Source organism: Rhodnius prolixus, unplaced genomic scaffold (assembly GCF_049639745.1).
Source record: "Rhodnius prolixus isolate KJV_2025 unplaced genomic scaffold, Rpr scaffold_7, whole genome shotgun sequence".
NCBI classification, from domain to species: Eukaryota; Metazoa; Arthropoda; class Insecta; order Hemiptera; family Reduviidae; genus Rhodnius; species Rhodnius prolixus.
The window spans coordinates 5,273,223-5,291,077 of record NW_027411582.1 but is presented as its reverse complement, the minus strand read 5'-3'; the positions used below and the strand labels follow the sequence as shown (position 1 = coordinate 5,291,077).

Below are 17,855 nucleotides of genomic sequence, written 5' to 3'. Positions count from 1 at the left end.
AATTTTCACCTCTTCTAAATAAGATGTAGAATTTAGACAAAAATTTTGCTGTGATCACTGTTTTGCGATCAAGTTCTTTGCATTTGCCCAGTAAGGTTCTTGCCATTTTTTCTATGAACATCCAATATTTACTAAATGTTTCCTTCCGTATAAAAATGAAAAATTTTAAACGTGTCATCCCAGTGCACTCTTTTAAGAAAAAAATTCTAACAAAAACAATGAGACTTCATCTCAGGAATTCTCTCTGGTTGAATGTCATAAACGTAAAAAAAAAAAAAAATACATTGTAATTCACTAAAATTACATTTTTCAGTTCATTTAAATAAACCAACTAACCCATAACTTTAAAAATAATAATAAAATAACCTGTTCGATTTTGCTCGTTAAGTTATACTATACTCTGAGCTACTTATAATTTTGTTTGGTTTTGAAGATATTTGTTCAGGCTATTTTCGGACTTAAATTTTTTTTGCACCTGAAGGAATGTTTTTCTGAAACTTTAGCATCGAAAATTTGGTATGAACGTAATACTTAAAATGGTCAACAAAAGTGAAGTTGAACGAGCGTTCCACCACAGATTATTGACAGTTGGTCTTACGCCCTCTAGTGGATACCAGGGAGACTGCTGTGCTGATGGGAAAAGCTGATGTAGCAAGCGGTTTTTATTTTTGAGGTAAGCTTTCAGAAAATTTTGAAAAGCGAAGTTTTCTTAGCTATATTTTCTTCAAACATGGTACAAGTCTCAAGCCACAAATCATTGTACACTTTGTGTTAAAACAGGATGTGATCAAAAGGCATCGAAAATCTGAAGAGAACAGAAAACTAATAAAATCTGCACTTTGAACTTGGCTCTTTGACATTTAGAGAAAGGTGATAAGTTTGTTTTAGATGCCGATAACTACCATCTGATTCATAATGTGATCGTGTTGGGTATTGTGGGATGCATGATATCAAGCCGTTGTCAATGTGCGTAACCTAGATCTGCAATGTAGCTTACCCTGTTTAAGAAACGTTTGTATAATATAAAATGGAAGATGAAAAGGAAGAAGGAGGCTACTATGAACTAGAGCGCAAAAAAGGTAGAAGCCGTTTCTAAATAAATAAAAAATAGTATACCCGAAGGATTATCACATTCGGTTAAAATTCCTTCAGGACTGCATATGCTTTTAGCAGAAGCACTTTCGTTGCAATAGAGCTGATGATTCTCAGAACTTCAATTGGCAACATGCTGATATGTCGGTGAGCATTTATCAGCGTTGCTTTGGCGATGCTCCTAATGATAAAATAGTGGATATTATTAAATCGTTAATTTGAAAATGTTAGGTCAGTGCTAGATAATGTCTTAGATTTCATCCGTCGTAGAACGCATTTCATTAGTCTTGACCCAAAAATTACTATTCTGAGTTTAAAAAAAATATTAAAAAATGATTAGTGTATCAATGAAAAATATGAAACCTAATTCTGTTTAAAAGTTCTGTATGTTTAATGCATGTGTAATGTTTTAGGAACGTAAAGTTAAAAATATGAAATACAACTCCAACGTTACAATTTTAAAAATTACGCTTGCACTTAACGTACTGGACCCTCCAACAAGCTCGAGGTTTCATTTTACAAAATGTAACAACATTTTGAATAACATAACGCCGTGAAACCTTCGTACTTTCTCAATTCCTCCACAGCAAGAGGCGGAGAAACATGCGAAGTAGAAATTTATATCTCCACACCAAACCGTTTAATATAGCTTTGTATGAGCTATAAAATAAAAAATAGTTGATTGGGCTGATATCTTTTTTAAATGGATATGTATTTTTTGAATGTTTTTTAAAAAAATATCTGTTTGCTTATAAAAATTAAATTAAGGATGAAGAGTTAACATCTAAGAAAAATCTGTTATTCTATACAATTTCAATTCTTACATAAATTGCTGGAAAAATCGATTCTTCAACATGTTATCAATAACCTTCTTTAGGTTATATAATTTATAGCAGTATTGGCGTCTCAGAGTACTTAAATCATGACACTTTGTTTCAGTTTCATTTAAGTGTATTGGAATAGTTATCATAATTTTTGCAAAATGACAATATATTGTTTGCCAGGTAGGTTTTTTTTATTTAAAAATAAAAAATTACGTTAGTTTAAAAAATTTGTAAGTTAAAAAAGTGCTCTTTAAGAATGGTAAATGGATAATCTAATCTTGAATTATTGCTGGTTTCTTCAACTCAGTCAAATTGGATTTTTCTCCTAAGTTAAAAAGATAATCCAATTAAGCATTTGATAACAGGAAATCGAATATGTTTAGCAGAGAATAAGTATATATCAGGCCCAGGTACTTATGAAAGAAAAGGATACATTCATGCATCAATAGCTGGTATTGTTAACTTAAATAAAAAGGAAAGTGTAAGTTAATTTGTCGTATTAGGTTTGCTAATTAATTAGATTATTAGTTACTATTCTTTCATGTTGAGTTTCATTGCAGTCAGTTGTCGTAGAAGTTTTAACTAACAAAGGGCAAAATACAGTTCCAACGCCTGGGGATATAGTAACAGCCGAGGTAAACCTCTTCTACTCCTAATACAATTTTAAACTAAAACTTTTAATAACATCTCAATTTTTAGGTAACATTAGTTACACAACGATTTATAAGATGCAACATATTGTGTATAAGGGATACTCCATTAGAGAAGAGATTAAGAGGAATAGTTAAAAAGGAAGATATCAGAGCAACGGATAAAGAGAAAATTGAAATACATAAATGTTTCAGGCCTGGTGACATTATCTTGGCTAGAGTTGTATCCTTTATTTTATTATATTGTTGAAGATAGAAAATTATACATTACTTCTGTCCAGTACGTTTAAACTTCAGAAACATTTACGACTACAACTTAAATAACATTGAAAAAGTTATTTATTAGTTTTTCTGGTGCATCTGTAAGAGAAAGGAGCATAAAGCTAGTATTTTCCTCTGCAATCTGAACAAACTAGAATTGAAAAAGGCTACGTGTCCCCCCCCCCAAAGAAAAGATCAATAGTTGTATAAAAACAAATATGTTTTTGCAGCATAAAAAAAGATGTAGCAATGTTTGAAAAAAAGCTTATAGTCTGTTCCAGGCGAAACTTAAAACGAAGAGACGGCACATACGAACCCGATAATTTCGAAAAAGTCAAGATCCTTGAAATAAATACTGTTTTTGTATTAAAACTATCCGGTAGTGCAGTTGTTTAAAAATTGATCGTCAAAAACTGCATGAAAAACCTATCGTTGAAAAACACTAAATTTGTCCATTTGTTCTCTTAAAATACTGTTTACGTTGTTTTTTTCTTACTGAACCTTTTTATATAGATTTTAACAAGCGCAGGAGAAGCACCGCCTTAACTTTAATCAACCTTTTTAATTTTTTAACCACTATGAAATTTTTACTATTTCGTAATTTCAGATTTGCCTAATTATCTCCTTAACATTAATTCAGTTACCAATTAAGGAATTGCTATCGTATCAATTAACTACTGCGGAAAATGAATTAGGAGTTGTAATTGCTCAAGGAGAAGCTGGTGAGTTCACATTTTTCTACATTAGAGAAGCATTTTTTACACTAAGACTTATATAAATTATGAAAGTAGATAGGCATTGATTGTGACATTAAGATTAAACTGAAAACGATAATTTTTCAAACTTATCCGACATAAAATTTAAAGCTATGTTTAGCATGTTTCGAGTACCTTTTCACAGAGCCACATTAGTTTGTAGAGGGTTGACCTATGAGCGACTGATATGTATATAAAATATCAGTTATATTAACATATATATTATTTACACCAAAGTTTACAATGTGTTGTAGGTGCTCAACTCGTCCCAGTCAGCTGGACTGAAATGCAATGTCCGATTACTTACGTGAAAGAATTTCGAAAAGTGGCTAAAGTTGTGCCAGAAGATGCTTAAGTTCCTTGTAAATCATATGAATTAAAATGATTTTGTAATATTTTTTATATATAACAATTTAAAATAAATTTGTCAAATGACCCATATAAAAATCTTTGTCTACTTATAGGACAAATAAATATGCAAGGGACCTAATCTTCAGAGAGTTAGATTCTTTCAAGCTTGATTGTAAAACGTTTGAATTGTGTAATAATGGACTCCTGGTCACTGCAGCTTTAAAGGTAATGACTGATGTAAGTGGCACTCATACAACCAATCTTAAGAGAAGTAGCTATTATATTTACTACCCCTAGCAAGTCTGTGGGCTGTGTTGTGAGTAAGGAGGGCTCAGATAAATGGGCCATCTAGGAACTTCTTGAATTTCCCTGATGCTTCTTCAACGTAAGAAAATTCGTGGTTTTCTTTCACCATTGTAAATTAAATTACTGTGTCAGAAGTGAACACTTTAACTTTTTTGTGTTGTAAAGTACTTTTAAAAGCCAGTCGATGAGTTCATAAAACAAAAGAGTAAGTCAGGAAGGATGACCTATAAGAATGCTCTTTTAGGAAAAAGACCTCCCTCTGCATGTCCTGAAAAGTAATGAAATTGCACTATGTGGGAGGGTATCATTGTTGGATTCCTGTGAATTTCTCATTCCCCCGTGTTCCAACAGGTTAATTTATTCTAGTGTCGGAAAAAGATAACAGAGGAATCAATTTTCATCTGTTACAATTTGTACAAGAGCTCCTGCTGATCGAAAGTGTTCTTCTAATGGGTTCTCACTAAATTTGGCAGCACGTTGATTCTTATTTACTTCGAATATGAGGTACTGCAACAGAGATCCCAATTTCTGAGTCTTCCCTATACGTTTCCAGTGACAAAACTATTCTGTTCACTACTAATTCGCGGATGGACGAAACCACATAGATCAAATTGTTAAATAGATCCTCCTTAATGTAGGTCAGATGCCAGTGCGAGGAGTCATCGATTCCTGTCGTGTAGTCTCCACAGGTGATTAGCATTTTTTGAACCCTAAAGGAGAAGAGTTGCAGAGATAGAACTTTAATTTTACGTCTTCTAGACATAACATTCTTCAAGAAATGCGAGGATTAACTGTTACCAACAATCACACTAGTTTGTATGTTTTAAATCTATATTTTTTACATATATATCTTATAATTAGCAACGTCAATACTAGCCTGTAAAAAAAAGGAAATAAAACGGCACGAATTCGTTCATGAACTCTTTAATTTACACTGGATTGGCAAGAAGCGGATTTAAACATGCTTTTTTATGTGCCACTCGAGTAAGTAAAATAAATAAATAAACCATATTTTTTTAAACAATAAATAGATTCACAACATTTAAGACTGAAAAAAAAGAAGGTAATGAAACCGTAAACAGAGTGAAAAATTTATACACAAATGTTTTAAGGGCCTAACCTGTTCTTTAATTCACTTATTTTTAGTTGATCAAAGAAAAGGAATAAAGCATTAATAATGTCTAATTCTGAAAATTTACATACTTGGTAAATAAAAATGTTAAAATCTACATCTAAGAAGATATTTAACGTAAAGGCACTTTTTTTGAATCAACAAAGATTAACATAGTTAAGTAATATTACTCGGGTGCAAAAAATTAATAACAGAAAGGAACACCTTAGAAAACGATTCTCTTCATTGGTTTGTCTCTTCATTTATAACACGATTGTTACCACGCTCTTTAGAGCTATGGTGCGTTTCGACCCAACTTCTTGAATAGGTTCCTTTAGTGAGTCTTTTGCTACATGGGAGTGTAAATGGAAAGTGAATTAAAAAAAAAATTAGTTTATTTCTACTCGTACAGACCAGAAAAAGGTCCTGAACTTTTAATTCATATTGGGAAGTGTCCTTGCGATGTCACACGAGAAAGAGATTACGAACTCAAATGTAAGGCTAAACATGGAAGAGATCTGTTAGTTTATATAATTAGATAGTTTTAGACAATACTCCGTGTTTAAATTGAATAATGCTCAGCACTTAATCATATTTTAATTATTTGGTAGTAAAAAAAAAAACTTCTCTTGTGGATATGCAAAGTAGGGAGTGCTTCCTTGAAAGGTCATAGCAAATCTCGAATTAGGACCTTGCCTTATCATGGGCACTACCTTGCAACAATCGAATTTCACGAGTTATCTGTGTAAGGAGAGAAAATACTTCATATTGAATGTTTTTTTAAATGTTAATTGGTAATATTAGAAAATAAGATTTTTTTAATTGTACAACAATTGTTTAAAGTTTATACCTGACTTTCACACAGCAAAAAGTATAAAGGAATTTCTTAGATTAAGTTTTATTTATTTATTTTTTCTTAACACCGAGAAAATCAGGTACAAACAAAATAAATTTTTGCTTTAAAAACAATAATTTCTATACTGTGACTTAATAATTAAAAACATGAAAAAAATATTCCCAGAAATAAAAGAATTCTTACAAAAGAAATTAAAACATCATATCACAGATGAACATTAAAAAAAAAAAAAGTTTAAAATAGAAATCAAAAGTTGTTCACAAACCACGAAGAAGTATTTAATATTATTAAGAACACAAAACTAGTTTCTTTAAAAAAAAAAAACAAACAAAATAACACGTTCACTAAAACTAATCAGTTGGACGTTTTTCACTATGCTTTCTTGTATAATCTTCAGCATTCTTCATAAATTTAGCCTTATCTCTAGCATATTCCTCAGCTAGTTCTGGTCTTAAAGGATGGTCTGGTTCCGGATCATTAACCAAACCTATCAACGAGTGTATTACCTGTTCAGTTTTTGTAGCTGGTTTCCATTTATCACCAATAATTGGCAAACAGACTTGCCCTTTTTCATCAATATTTGGATGGTAAATTTTTGTTTTAAACCTGATTTTCGGCGGTTTGAATGGATATTCATTTGGAAATTGTATTTCAATTCTAAAAGCACCTTTATTAAATGGCGGATTCTCTGGTACGATTAAACCTCTCCAAAGGAACATATTATTTTCATCTACACGAATGTCTCTGAATGATTTCATACCTGCGCCTAATATATCGTTCAGTTCTTTCTGTAAACGTCTGGCACCAGCCATTTTTGTAGTCTGTTTTTTTAAATAAACTTCATACGCATTAAAACAACGAGATCTTAGTTTATAGAGCAATTAAACTTGGGGAACAAGTATGAACAAACTAAAAATAATATGAGAACGACTGGCTAACCTCGATACTGCATACTGCATAGTACTCGGATATACTTCAACATTGTTTACAATGTTGCCCGTTGCTGTTAAAAAACCGTGGGATAAGTTTTACTAAATCTTGGGGGCGCCGCTACATTAGCCCTATTTAGAAGTGTCTTTCTATCTGTTCACCTTTAATTTATTTTGCATTCATTACTAAAATATATATTTTTTACAACTATATTTACTTGAGTTATCCATACTTAGTGGAGCTTCTATAAAATAAAAATATCTTTGAAGACTTTTATCTTCAATATCTTCTTCACATTAAATTCACATTCGATTGGTGGATTCAGTAAGTAGCAGTAGCGTACATACCTATAATGAAGAGGACATTTTGATACTATATTATTTGGTAAGTACTAAATTATGTATCGTGATAATTTTATTTGAAAGAAACTAGTTTACACGTCATTAATAATGTAAAGTTTAATAATGTCCTAGAATTATGTACCTCAGATTTTGCAAGGTTCGCAGCGGTAGTTTTAAATTCTAACTTATTGAAAATTGAATTTTTTTCTAAATATTTGTAAATTACAATGAAAGCAATTGTATAAATAATAGTTTATATAATTTTTAATTTTGTTCTCAGCGTTCACTCGACATTCTAATGGTAATTCTGAACTAGTTCAATTCAAACAAATGGCTGGGTTGTTGACACTTTATCCAGTGTAACACATTTTAACTCCTACAGCAACAGTAAGTACATGTTTCCAGCTTACAGCATGTTGTTTCTCAGTTAAGATATTATGTCGTATTATCTAATGATAATAAAGTATACAGTAATAGATTAGATACCTAGTAAGTGTAATGATTTGCCTAAATTCAAACTATCCAGAAGGTACATGAACTTACATTTATGTACGTTTATTAAAAAAAAAATTGTATGTGCTTACACTTTTAATGATCCTCTATTATCTTAAGGCTTTTTAGTGATCGAATTGGTTTACTGAAGTGAATTATTAAGTCATAAAGATTAGTGCTGAACAGATTGCACATTCAGATAAATTATATAACGCGATTGGTCTTTTCACTTCTTCGAAACTGAACTTTTTGCAACAATTAAGTCAAATATCTCAAATAGGCAGATAGAGCGTGTTGTCTTCCGCTGTTATAACCCATGTTTAATGAGTTATTGAATGGAATGGTTTAATTGTTTGAAAAAGACTTACTTTTCAAGGAGAAATTATTTCAATTCTTGGTCAAATTTAATTCGTTTATTCGTTGAGGCATTATTGCTACAATACAAACTGTAGTAATAATAATTTTACAATATTGAATGTGGTTATTAACTTAGGATTGCATAGGCATAAATAATTCAGTTAATTTTAATGTAATTTTTATTATTGTTAATAATGATATCTTCGTTCGTCATTCTTTAGGACCATCCTTTAAATCCAGCATCCACAACAGTTGAGGTGTTTCGCAATCTATTTCATTATTCCAGGAAAATCAAACCAATCTATCTTATTGGGCTATTTTTCAGGTAAGCTTTACTTTTATTAGTTCATTACCTTGAATAGATAAAACTTATTATCAGATGAATTAAATCTTCCCCTTTGAAAGGTTTCAATTTGATTGAAAGATACCATGTTTAATCGTTTGTGAATTCTGTAGCTTCCTTTGTATTTGCTCTATTTAAATCAAAGAATAAATCAGAAATTGAAGTCCTTATAATTAAATTAAAGAAATTGGGCAACCTTTTTAAAAAATCTATATATAATGTTCTTACTTTAAAATTAGGTATGGAAAAAAATAGAGGTGTTAAGGGCATGCCAATGCTATCTAGCGGCAACAGCTTGAACTAGAAAGATGTAATTACATAGGAACTAGTTCTAGTGATTACCGGTAGGTAGCATGGGCATGTATGTTAATACTATTAAAATAAACCTTAAATAACCTCCTAACTAAATAACTGTTCGGTAAGACAGTGGGGTAAAATGGTCATTCTGTTTAGTCCAAATATTCTCTATATCATGTAACAACAGTAATGATTTGCTTTATTTATTAAATTTTCTTCACCCGCGTAGATAAACATTTTATATCGTCAGAAAATATATTTCATTTTCTTTGAAAGAAAGGGTTAGGTTCTTTAAAAAATGATTTAAACTTACATTTATCCATATTTATTTAATTTTTATGAATACACAATCAGTTTCTTTTTTTTTTCTAGGTACTTAATTCATTAAAAACATTATTTTATGTACGTAAATATTGTTGATTGTACATAATGTTGATTTTCAGATTAAAAACCTCAGATTCTGGAGTACTGCCTGCAAAACTGGTTATCAATAGAAGTGGTTATCAATTAGTGAAATAGACGTAAATCATCTGACCTAGGATATTTTTGTGAAGAATAAATTAATAAAACAAGTATTGTATTGTATTGTATTGTATAGTATATGTATATATAGTATACACGTATATCACAATGTAATATTAGAATTTTTGCTTTAAACTACATGTTCTTTGTTTTTAATAAAATGTTTAATTTTTTGCTGTAAAAAAAAAAATAAAAAAGAACAAAAGTGGAAATAGTCTCTTAATTTCAGTGTAATGCTGCTGTTTCTGCATTTGATGGTTAATATGAAAGGCAATCCTAGATTGTGTATGTTGGATCGTTTTGTTTTGAAAATCAAGAAGAAAAAACTATTGGATAAAGTAAAAGATTAAAAAGGAAAAATTAGTTTTAAAAATGGCCACAAGGTTGCAGCACTTACTGGACTTGTCAACTATATAAACACATTTTAGTTCACATATTTGCCACCAGGTAGCACTAAAACTATATACTACAGTCAAGATTTCTCTTCAGTACGACTTGTGTGTTGGAGGGGAGTAGATCGCTCTGTCGCTCGTCACCATAAACATATCTACTCTAGTCTCACATCATCAAATATGAAAGAGGTAAGAAGACATATGTCTGTCTAGTCAAAAATAAGAATTATAATAACAAATATTCCAATCAAATACGAAAAAGGTATAATGGTAACATATGTCAGTCTCGTCTAAAAATCACTAACATCAACATACACGAAAATGCTTCTGTAAGAATTATTTAAAAAATCTTCATATCAAATATGAAAGTTAGTAATCATGCATATTATACGTCTGTCCAGCCAAAAATTTGAATTATTCTTGAAATATATATATATAGCTTTGAATTGTTCTTGAAATATATTACCCCGCCCTCCCACCCTGCAAAAATCACTTCCTTATATAGTCTGGCAGTACTGTTGCACACTCGACAAGCAAGAAACATTTTAGCATTTTTCTCAGCGTAAAACAATTTATTTTAGCTTACTTCTGGTATCAATAATTAACACATTCATAATGCCATCTAACTGTATTAGATTTCCTAATTAAAAAAGCTTGAGCTACATAATAATTAATAAAAACAATAGAGTCATAAACGAATGAACTGCAGTTCCTACTGTCACTCCTAGGTAGCAGAATAATCACTATTTTAACCATTAGATTTCTCTTTCTAGACTTCGGAGGCCTTTATAACTATTTTTTGTTTTCTTTTTTCGTATCTTTTTCATTATTTTCAATTTCTTATTATTTAAGAGATTAAAAGGAAAATATTATTAAGCAATATTATTAATTAATTATTTTTTTATTATTTAAAATTTATAAACTATTTTACAATAAGTTTAATAAAATCTTTACAGAGTTAGGGAAAACTTCTATCGACTGGTGACTCACGAGACCTATATAGGACCTCTCTTCACTCACATTTAACCATGTTGGTGAGACTTAAATAGGACCTTCTTTCACTCGCATTTAACTCATTTAGTGACTCATAAGACTTATATAGCCTTACATTCGCTCACATTTAACCAATTAAGTTAAATAATTGCGAATGAAAGGAGTCGTCAATATGATGAAATGTGAGTGAAACAAGTCCTGTAGTTTAAGTCTAGTGAAGCTGTGTCTAGAAATTTTGCCCAAATCTGACTGTAAACATGCACATTAATATAGTAACTACATACTTGTTCAATTAACTGATTCCTAATCTAATCTGTAGGTATATTTTCTTAGATAGATGATTTACGTCTTTCCTACCTGGTCTTCTATTGATGAACGGTTTTGCAAGCAGTACTGTAGTATCAGCAGTGTTAAACTGAAAATCAAAAATGTTTAATTAAATTACTGTGCGTTTTGAATTTTACCTTGAATTAAGAAACTAGAGAAAAACATCTATAACAATTGATAAACCTTTTCGTTCAATAAATGAAATAAATTTCCAAAAAATACACTTATTATTTATTAATAAAATTAATTGAATCAATTCAACATGAAGTATTTCTGAATTATGCTATACAAAACTTTACAAAATTTATCATTGCAATGAAGTTAATATTGAACTAAACATTGTGATTTAAATTTACTGAGCCAAATAAAAAAAGTTCTACTTACATTAACTAGATATATTTTGTAGATACATGTACATGGCAAATGGTAAAATTTACATGTTAATAATAAGGCAATTCTAGTTTATATTGCAAGGGACGATCTGTTGTGAAAAACAAGAATCAAATACCATTGGAATATGTAGAAATCGTCCTCTAATTTCACTCGAACACTCTTGTTTTGTATTTGATAGTTAATAGTAAAGGCTAATGATATATTATACGTAATGGAACGATCTCTTTTGTTAATCAAGAAGTAAAAACTATTGGAAAAAGTTGAAAGGGTCTCCTAACTTCACTGAAATGCAGCGATTTCGTATTTGATAGTGAATAATAAATGCTAAATTACAAATGAAGGCTCAATCCACTTTGAAAAATATAAAGTATAATCCATTAGAAAAAGTTTAATTTATTTCTTTATTTCACATGAATCTAGCTGTTTCCGTGTTTGATAAGCCATTGCAAGATTGTGCAAATTAGTTTGTTCTATTTTGAAAAACAAGGAGTAAAACCTATTGGAAAAAATAGAAATCGTCTTCTAATTTCACTCAAAAACTCCTGTTTCGTATTTGATATTTACTACTAAGGCTGATGATACAATATCGTACAGTAGGTACGATCTTTTTTCAACAGCAAGAAGTAAAAACGATTGGAAAAAAGTTGAGGTTCTTGCCTAATTTCGCCTGAATACTGCTATTTCTGTATTTGATTTTAATAATAAGGTCAATTCAAATTGGTGAATTTAGGATTGATGTGTTTTGAGAAACAAGAGGTAAAAACCAATGGAAAAAGTAGACATAGTCTCTTAATTTCACTGTAATGCTGCTGTTTCTGCATTTGATAGTTAATATTAAAGGCAATCCTAGATTGTACATGTTAGGTCGATCTATACTGAAAATCAAGAGGTAAAAACAATTGGAAAAAGTAGAAATCGTCTTCTACTTTTAACACTTCTGTTTTGTATTTGATTGTCACTATTAAGGCCAGTGGTAAAATGTACATGCAGATACGATCTTTTTTTAAAAGTAAGAGGTAAAAAGCTATAGGAAAAGTCAAAATTGTCGTCTAATTTTGCCTATTTGATGATAAGTATTAAGACCAATACTAGATTGTAATTGTAAAGTATATCATTTTTGTAAAAAAGATGGTAAAAATAATTGAAAAAATTGAACTTTTATCCCAAGTTCACTGAGATCCTGTAGGCTCTGTATAAGATAGTTAATAATGAGGCAATGCTACAGGAATGATGCTGCTCCTGTATTTAATAGTTAATATTAAGGCTAATTCTAGATTGTGCATGTTGCGTCGATCAATTTCGAAACACAAGAAGTAAATACCATTGGATATAGGAAAAATTGTCCCCAGGAAGACTACTGATCCACTTTTTCCAATGGTTTTTCTTTCTTGATTCCCAAAATTGATACACCTGGCTTACACAATCTAGCCTTGGTCTTAATATTAACTGTCAAACACGGAAACATTAGTGTTCTAGGGAAATTAAGAGAAATATTCTCCCTTTTCCAACTGTTTTTACTTTTTGTTTTTCGAAATAGATCGACCTAATTAGTACAATCTAGCATTGGCTTTAGGGTTGACTATTAAATCCAGAAGCAGCATCATTACTGTAAAGTTAGGAGAAAAGATCCTCTTTTTCCAAAGGTTTTTCTTTTTTGTTTCTATAAATCGAGTGACCTAGCGTATAGAATCTAGCATTGCCCTTATTTTTAACTGCCTTATACGGAAACATGAGTATTCTAGTGAAATTATAAGTAATGCTCACCTTTTCTAATCGTTTTTACTACAGGTTTTAAAAATAAATCGACCTAGCTTACACAATCTAGCCCTGGTCTTAATAATTACTATCAAATAAATTCAGAAACCGGAGAGTTCCAGTGTAATTAGAATAAAAATTAAAGATATTATACATTACGGATGTTTGAAATGATTTGACTTACATATTCATTCATATTTTACTTAAAAATTATTATTTCGCAGTAAAAATGCAAATGTGTCCTGTTTTAAATTCTCGCGCCTCCCTCGTATAAAATACATTTCCAACTTCTCAGTTTTAAAATATTACTCGGACAGAATTAAAAAAAAAAAAATCTTTTTAACGTGTACTAGATTTCAATTATTTTAATTCATAATTTTTACAAATGTTTGACAATTCGTTAATATTTTGGATAACATCACGTAACCTCCCTTATGCAGTCTGCTCAGTCATTAAGAATAGTTCGACCAAAGAACTTCAGAGAAGTCGAAGTTTCTTGATTCATTCGGTAATCCTACCTCTGAGATAGATGAAAGTCCGAAAGTGATATGGGATATAAAAATACATCCTACTGTGGACAAAATTTCAAGTATTATTATGTACTGCGGACATAACGTGATCCTCATGAGATTTGTAAATTCTTAAGCCTTTACGATGGTAAAGTTCGAGAAGTGTTAGTTCTATATCGAAATGAAGTAACGAAAACCATAAGATGAGGAAGATGAGATGAGTACGATAAGCTTAATTCGCTTGTAGAACGAGTTAGACCTGTACATGAAATTGACTACTTACATTAACAGTATAAATGAGAAGTAATTAAATCAACAGAGATAGATTTAATAAAAAGGAACCTTATTTAATGATATTAAGTAACCTATGTTCGTGTTACCTACAATTGTTTAAGTATTTTGGGAGAATCGTTTCATGTTTTTGTTATTGTTGTACCTCGTAGTTATAATGTAACCAGTGTAAGAAAAATAACAAGATGACAATGTGTATATATCATAAATTTTAGGGCTTGAAAAAGGTGTGAAACATATCGAAACTGGTATTTATAGATGATGGTGATTTCGGCAATCCAGATGAAAAATTAAATGGCTTCGTAGATAGGACTGATAAGAAGTTACTAGCTCTGTATTTCGCTGCTAATGGTTTTTGACTATTTCGTAACAAGAATGAAGAGGGTAGTAGTGCCTACAAGCAGGAGTTGAATGAGAATTACTTACTGAAGTGTTGTGAGAACATGACCTTTCCTTTTGTATCGGCTTCATAAGGTATGTTGCTTATTTTTGTCACTTGGCCCTTTAATTTTTACTTTAATATCCACCAAGCACTCGTTACAATTCAAATACTTTTTCTTAGCTATAATAATTACAAGGTGTTACGATCAATTAGAATGTTGAGTTTTCTACGGATATATTTGTTTTCGATAAATGTTTTTACGAGTGTTCGTGTGTGATGAAAATCAATAATGGAAAATTCAAATTCTGATATTTAGGTTTTATTACCGCTTAAAGTTCATTAAACATTATTTACATATGTGAGATATTTTAAGTTAATGGGGCAGCTTATTCAGTGTAGCGTACCCTTAGTGTCAAATTTCTACCTATTTTCACCATTTCATTTCTATACTCTTCAACCTATCTATTTTCAGATAGCAATGTTTATTAATATTTTTAGCTGTTATTTGCAAATTTTATTTCTATAATAATTTTGTGTCAGTACATATTGTAGTGAAGATCAGAGTTTAGTAAAACTTAATTCACGCGATTCACGACTAAATTAGTGACAAATAGATAAACGTCTAATGAAAAGATTTAGGTTTTTAAAAAAAGATCAATTCTTTAGTTTAACTCTTTATTTAATTTTATACAATATGTATACATAAATTGTTATAGATTTTTTAAAAATATTTTTCTTTAGACAAATGAACCTAATTGACATTAAAATGAAGTAAATTTGAAGATTTAATTCTATTTTATTGGTTTAAAAACAGTAGATTCTTAAAACTCCGTTTATTAAAACATGTGAACTCTAGGTTTATTTCGTTCAAGTTCATTTATTTGGTTATAGAAGTATGTGTCTTGGTTTCTTCGGGTAATAGGCACATTTTGAATGGTATAAAATTTTATTTTAAAAATTTAAAGAGAATATTTTCCAAATATGTTTTTGACAAAAGGCTTAGTTTAACTGATAACTTCTACGTTTTAAATGATGTATTTATGTAGTGTGAAAGTAGTGTGAATCAAATTACTCCTAATTATTTTTAATGTAATATTTTTTCAGTTGATGCAGTGCTAACATCAATGGGCTTTTTGTGAAATAGTAGCCCCGTTAAGTTCAGCTTTTACCTGAGATATAGTTTTAAGGGTCTTCCTATACTTCCAGCTGCACGACCATTAATATGAAGATATCCAGGTAAGTCTTATCTTATTGTTTATTACGTTCATCGTGATACAACAAGAATTAATATTTTTTTAATACAAATTATTCTTTTTTTGTATCTTTAATTTTTAGTTGAATGTAGTTGTAATTTAATTGAAAAATTCAACACCAAAGATGCATGTGAATTCTGCATTATTTTCCAATCACATATAACTAGTTTTAGTCGAACTTATAATATTTTAATTAATATTCGAAAAAATAATTTCATAATAATAATGCCGTCGAAGCGACAACATCACAGTCTAGAGAGTGGTAGAAGTAAAAAAGAAAACCTAGAGGGAAGGTTACAAATGTCGAAGCGACAACATCTCCCGACATCATGATTCTTTGAGAGAGAGGTGATGAATGTTAGACTAGACTAGATAGATATGTTTGGGAGTGACAGAGCGACCTACCCCCCTGCATTACTCAAGTCGTACTGACGAGAATTACCTGTGTTGCCGTATATATAGGGAAGGTTACAGCACTGCTACCTGGTGGCGATTTCTGGAACTATTTTTTCACCTGTCTGGTGGCGCCCTCTGACGGATTTTTTTGGAACTAATTTTGTTTACCTTAATTTCTTTACTATTCTAAGTTTCTCTGTTAGTTTTAAACGTTTTTAAGCTATTCTTTTTGTATTTTATTGATTTATATGTATATCTTTTGTATAATAGAATGTAAAATATGAAATCTATGTAAAAACAAAATATCTTCTGCAAATAAATAATTTTATTTTTTCAAATTAAAGGTTTCTATTTATTCTCCTACTAAATAATACTTTTTATTTTTACTTTAAGTCAAAAAATCATTTAATAAATAAGATTGTGATACAAACATGCAATTTTGTAAGTAATTGATTTAGAAGAAAAGTTGATAGTACTTACTCATTTGACCAATTTCCTAAACGTCTTTTTCATTTCCCTCTTTGCCTATATAAGAGAGGGATATGTAAGGGTGGGGAGAACCTTTGTCATGAACACATCGCTCTACCCCCTACTAATCTATATATACAGGAACGTTTCAGCACTGTTACCTGATGGCAAATATTTAAACTTTCTTGCATGCTAGAATTTTGAATTGCATTTTTAAATCTGTAAGAATATAAATAAAGGCAGCTATTAGAAAGGAAAGGTTTTTCTTTATTCTGAAAACATCGCCTGATTGATGAAAATTTCAGCACACAAATGAACAACATTTGCATAAAGGGCTCAAGGACCTTGAGCATATATAAAACAAACCGAACATATTATCTAATTATCTTTTTTATATAATTTTAATAGCATAATCTGATAATTTATCTAATACCTATAAAGGAAAAAATTGTTTTAAACATCTTATTTGTTAAGTGAAATAATAAATAATTAATCTTAAAGACAGCAGAGAAAGGGAAACAAAATGAATAGTAAAATGTAGGAGCTAAAAGGGATTTATACTATTATACTGCATAGAAACATTGAGTACAGAAAACCAGTGAACTTTGAGGTGTTCCAGCCATGCACATGCAATTTTATTATTATTATTATTTATTTATTGCTTTTAAATTTTGTACAATTCATAGCAAGAGTTGGTCTCGGTTACCAATTACTATATATATATATACAACACACAATAGAATGATACATACAATTTTATAATATATTTGCTAATAATTATACACAATTGAGTAACTATGAGAGAGAGTATACAAATAAAAAGAAAGAAAAAGTAAACAAATCTGCGTTTAAAAAACAAACAAATAAGAAATATCAACCCACAAGTATAGCTCTTAGCCTTAATGCATTATAAACATAAAAATATATACTTTTTAATTTACTCAAGTTATCTACAAAAAGGAGATCATCTACTTGGTCTTGATGCAATTTTATGTAAGATTAAGAACTTACTTGTTTTTCAACCAATTTTGCACTTAGTTTCCTAATTTTTGTAGAATATTAAAGCGGAAAGAACCGTCGAAGCGACAACATCTCCCGACTATGAATGTTGACTAGACTAGATAGATATGTTTGGGAGCGACAGAGCGACCTATCCCCCTGCATGCAATTAACCTATACTAAATAATCCTTCTTTTAAATAATTGATT

General features: G+C 30.2%; 2 protein-coding genes and 1 long non-coding RNA gene across 5 annotated transcripts; 2 read left to right on the top strand and 1 right to left on the bottom strand.

Moving 5' to 3' along the window:
• The first annotated feature begins 1,936 nt into the window (after positions 1-1,936).
• Positions 1,937-4,029, top strand: Csl4 (exosome component 1 Csl4). Its single transcript, XM_074112995.1, has 6 exons — positions 1,937-2,096; positions 2,282-2,397; positions 2,477-2,551; positions 2,616-2,789; positions 3,468-3,549; positions 3,837-4,029. The coding sequence occupies exons 1-6, from the start codon at positions 2,075-2,077 to the stop codon at positions 3,935-3,937; spliced, it is 570 nt and encodes a 189-aa protein (XP_073969096.1). The 5' UTR covers positions 1,937-2,074; the 3' UTR covers positions 3,938-4,029.
• A 1,118-nt stretch (positions 4,030-5,147) lies between these two features.
• LOC141446486 (ubiquitin-conjugating enzyme E2-18 kDa-like) lies at positions 5,148-7,180 on the bottom strand. The gene has a single exon (XM_074112996.1). It carries the CDS (start codon positions 7,016-7,018, stop codon positions 6,557-6,559), a length of 462 nt encoding a protein of 153 aa, XP_073969097.1. The 5' UTR covers positions 7,019-7,180; the 3' UTR covers positions 5,148-6,556.
• Positions 7,181-9,066: 1,886 nt separating this feature from the next.
• LOC141446491 (uncharacterized) lies at positions 9,067-16,522 on the top strand. 3 transcript variants are annotated; one of them, XR_012453746.1, is made up of 5 exons: positions 9,067-9,247; positions 9,410-10,069; positions 14,407-14,622; positions 15,635-15,766; positions 15,866-16,522. It is a non-coding gene; the product is annotated as an uncharacterized lncRNA (long non-coding RNA). The 3 variants fall into 3 exon arrangements; XR_012453747.1 differs by having other exon boundaries at positions 9,067-9,338; XR_012453745.1 differs by lacking the exons at positions 9,067-9,247; positions 9,410-10,069 and having other exon boundaries at positions 13,784-14,622.
• Positions 16,523-17,855: the final 1,333 nt, after the last annotated feature.